Source organism: Gracilinanus agilis, unplaced genomic scaffold (genome assembly GCF_016433145.1).
Source record: "Gracilinanus agilis isolate LMUSP501 unplaced genomic scaffold, AgileGrace unplaced_scaffold52700, whole genome shotgun sequence".
Taxonomy (NCBI): domain Eukaryota; kingdom Metazoa; phylum Chordata; class Mammalia; order Didelphimorphia; family Didelphidae; genus Gracilinanus; species Gracilinanus agilis.
Window position 1 is genome coordinate 4,365 of NW_025387689.1, and position 3,874 is coordinate 8,238.

The 3,874-nt window shown below is 39.9% G+C and overlaps 1 protein-coding gene across 1 annotated transcript; it reads left to right on the forward strand.

Annotated features, from left to right (window-relative positions):
- Positions 1 to 3,287: 3,287 nt before the first annotated feature.
- LOC123255820 (MRG/MORF4L-binding protein-like) lies at positions 3,288 to 3,868 on the forward strand (the record flags this gene model as incomplete). Its single annotated transcript, XM_044684548.1, has 1 exon — positions 3,288 to 3,868. A coding segment is annotated over exon 1 (581 nt), but the record flags the coding sequence as incomplete, so codon positions are not given.
- Positions 3,869 to 3,874: the final 6 nt, after the last annotated feature.

Genomic DNA, 3,874 nt, shown 5'->3' on the forward strand with positions numbered 1-3,874 from the left:
CACTCCTCCCCACAACCCCTATATTCTACAATCCAGGGAGAGTTGTATTCCTGCTATTCTTCACACACTACATTTCATCTCCTGCCTACTTGGTTTCTATCCCAGAAACATCATGCTTCCTCCAGGATAAATTCATCATAGAAATCTCATCATATAGAGACTGTTTCACCTTGATGCTCAATACTTCAATACTCTCAGTTGTCTCTCCCCTTGACTGGAAGATTAAATAAAGGCAGAGCAAAAACCTCCCCCCCCCATATCTCCTATTTTAGAGGGCTCAGCATTTCTATCTCTTTATTTCCCACCAATGTTTGATTTTGATTCCACAAGACCTTCAAGTCACAGCTCTGGGTATGTTCTGGCACAGTTCCTCCCTCTTTTCTGCTTCCTTTTGTGTACTGTCTTCCCTCACTGAATTAAAAGCTCCTTGAAAGGCAAGGACTGCCTTTCCAGGAGGTAGCTAGAAGATGGTTCAATGGATAGAGTGCTGAGTGTAGAATCAGTAAGATCCAAGTTCAAAACTGGCCTCAGACACTTATCTGTGTGACCCTGGACAGGTCACTTAACCTCTGGTTGCTTTAATATACTGGAAATGGCAAAACACTCCAATATCTTTGCCAAGGAAATTCCTCAGACTATATTGGTGTGATATGGTCCAAAGGGTCACAAAGAGTCAGACAACTAAACAACGAAACTTTTTTCTTTTTCTTTATTTCTATTCCCAGTGCTTAGCATAGTGCCTGATACATAGTAGGTGCTAAATAAATGCTTATTGTATTGCATCATATTACTAGCTGTATAACCCTAGGCATATCACTTAACCTGTTCAAATCAGTATTGTCATATATAAAATGGAGATAAGACCTATGAAAATCAAATCAGACAATACTTGTAAAGGGCTTTAGCACAGTATCTGTGGCACATATTAAGCACTATATAAATGTTTGCTATTATTATTTTCATTCATCATCAACCCCCTTAAGATTATTATCCATTTATATGTTATATAATATAAAGGTACACTTACATGTATATGTGAAAATAATGTAAAGATCTACTGTCCTACAAATCTTCTATGTACGATTCTTTACTTTGTCTCCCCCTTTAGAATGTGAACTCCTTGAAGGTCAGAACTCTATTTTTGTTCTTCTGTATATCCATAGTCCAAGGCCCAGCACATGGTCAGTACTTAATAAAAGTTTGCTGACTGCTCAGAAGCTCAATCATGTTTTTTTAAGGCAACTCAGAATTCTAAGAGGCTGAGCAAACAGAAAGTATGTCCCAAATCAAAACTGAAGTCCAATTTGTTCAATGGCAATAGGCTAGAGAGGAAATACAGTGTATAGCAAACATCAAGAGGCCAATCTGGAAGAGAATGCTTGTGAAGGAAAGTATTTGAAATAAGACTGATGAGATAGGGTGAGCCACATGCTAGTAAACTTTAAAAACAACTCTGAAAGGGCACTTTGGTGACTCAGTGGATTGACAGTCAGGCCTAGAGTTGGGAGGACTTGGATTCAAATCTGGCCTCAGGCACACTTCCTAGGAGTGTGACCCTCGGCAAGTGACTTAACTTGAACTGCCTAGCCCTTACTACTCTTCTGCCTTGGAATAGATATTTAGTATTGTTGCAGAAATATATATTTAGCTAGCAGAGAGAGCAGACTTGGCTGACAAGAGAATTTGGAATCTGGACACATACAGTGACTCTGGCAGTATGGCAATTTGAAGCTGTCAGGAAGAGCCTGCGAATTTTATGGTGTATCTGGTCAGACTCAACAACTCTGAAGCTGTTTCCCTGGATCTTAGACTGTGATATCTTTCTTTCTTTTCTTCTTTTTTTTTTTAAACCTTTACCTTCCATCTTGGAGTCAATACTGTGTATTGGCTCCAAGGCAGAAGAGTGGTAAGGGTAGGCAATGGGGGTCAAGTGACTTGCCCAGGGTCACATAGCTGGGAAGTGTCTGAGGCCAGATTTGAATCTAGGACCTCCCATCTCTAGGCCTGGCTCTCAATCCACTGAGCTACCCAGCTGCCCGCTGTGATATCTTTCAATCAAGCCCAGTAAAGTAGTTAGGTTGAGAAGTGGATTTATACTGGTTTGGTGGACACACGCAGATTATCACACCTCCCTCTCTTCGCCCTTGGATAACTTGCTCTGAATCCTATTTTCCTGATATCAGCTGTGAAGACTTGAAGACTTCATCCTAAGACATTTTTGTGATCTCTTACTCCCTGTCAAGCCAGACCTTGCTTTAAGAGTCCATTCATAGATTTAGATATCAGTGTAGTCTTTGTCCACCCCTCTATCCCTGGGTAAATATCATTAGACCCTAGTTAGATCTAATCCCCTTCATTCCCCATTCCTCTGATTTATTAAACTGTTTCATTTTCATAATTCTGCCTCATATCTTCTTTCCCAGATACCAAGGTTGACACATTGACCCACTATGTATTGAAGTTACTTTCCCTGGATGTTATTTTGTTCCAGTCATCCCCAGCTGTGTATTGTTATCTGTGTTAATTCATTTACCCTTTTCAGTTCCCTGAAGTCAGTTGGGACACCTAACTGACAACCCTCTTTCCTCAATTTTCCCACTTTAGTGAGGGACTCATTTAATCCCCTCACTACAGTATCAAGTCTAAGATGGAAGATAAAGGTTTTGGGTTTGTTTGGTTTTTTTTTAAGTTTTTATCTCTTAATGAAATTGTATTCTCAAAAATTAAATCTCAATTCATGATTGTTGCTATCAGGAATTTGAGTTTAAATAATGATAATAACACTAACAACATTAAGAAACAACAAAAACAATAAAAGCTATCACTTGAATGCTTTACAAATGTTGTCTCGTTTGGTCCTCACAACAACCCAAAGAGGTATATACTATTATTATTATCCTCATTTTACAGGTGAGGAAAGTGATGCTGAGAAAGATTAAGAGACTTGTCCAAATTCACACAGTTATTAAATGGTAGCACTGGGGAAAATAGTAGAAGGTAAGAACATAATTATGGAATTTATTTAAATTTTATAAAAGTCAGATTTGGATAAAAACCTCAACCTATATAATAGTACCATATAGTATGTGTCAAAGTAGTTCTAAAAAAAACATAAAAATCTCAACTTTGATAAAATCCTTTTTCTAAATTAACTTTTAAAGAACTGATAACAAAATAGATACCTGCTCATCAATGGGGAATGTATAAACAAATTATGGTAAGTGAATCTGAAAGAATATTACTGCATTGGAAGAAATAAATAAGAAAATTACAAAAATGTATGAGATATGAATTGGTTAAGAATTAAGCAGAGAGCCCGGACCGAACTATGGGGGGAAGCTGAGGTTGCCACCGGCGGAAGCGGCGGCGGCGGCGGCCCAGGATCGGGAGCAGGCGGCAGCGGCAGCCCCGGTTCTGGCCCGGGCCCTGGCGGTAGCGGTGAGAAAGGCCCAGTGGAGTCGGTGCTGGGCCCGCCCGAGGAAGTAGTAGTGTGGAGCCCCGAGATGGAAGTGTGCCTCTTCCATGCCATGCTGGGGCACAAGCCTGTCGGTGTGAATCGTCACTTCCACATGATCTGCATCAGGGACAAGTTCAGTCAGAACACAGGGAGGCAGATCTCCTCCAAAGTCATCGGGGACCATTTAAGTACTATGTACGATATGCAAGCATTGCATGAGTCTGAGATTCTTCCATTCCCTAATTCAGAGAAGAACTTCATCCTTCCTGAAGAAATTATTCAAGAGGTCAAAGAAGGAAAAGTGATGATTGAAGATGAAGTGAAGGAAGAAATAAAAGAAGAAATAGATTCACACACTGGTACTGAAGATGTTTTTACATCTTCAGGAAATTTGGGTAAAGGAGCTGAAAAGTCCAG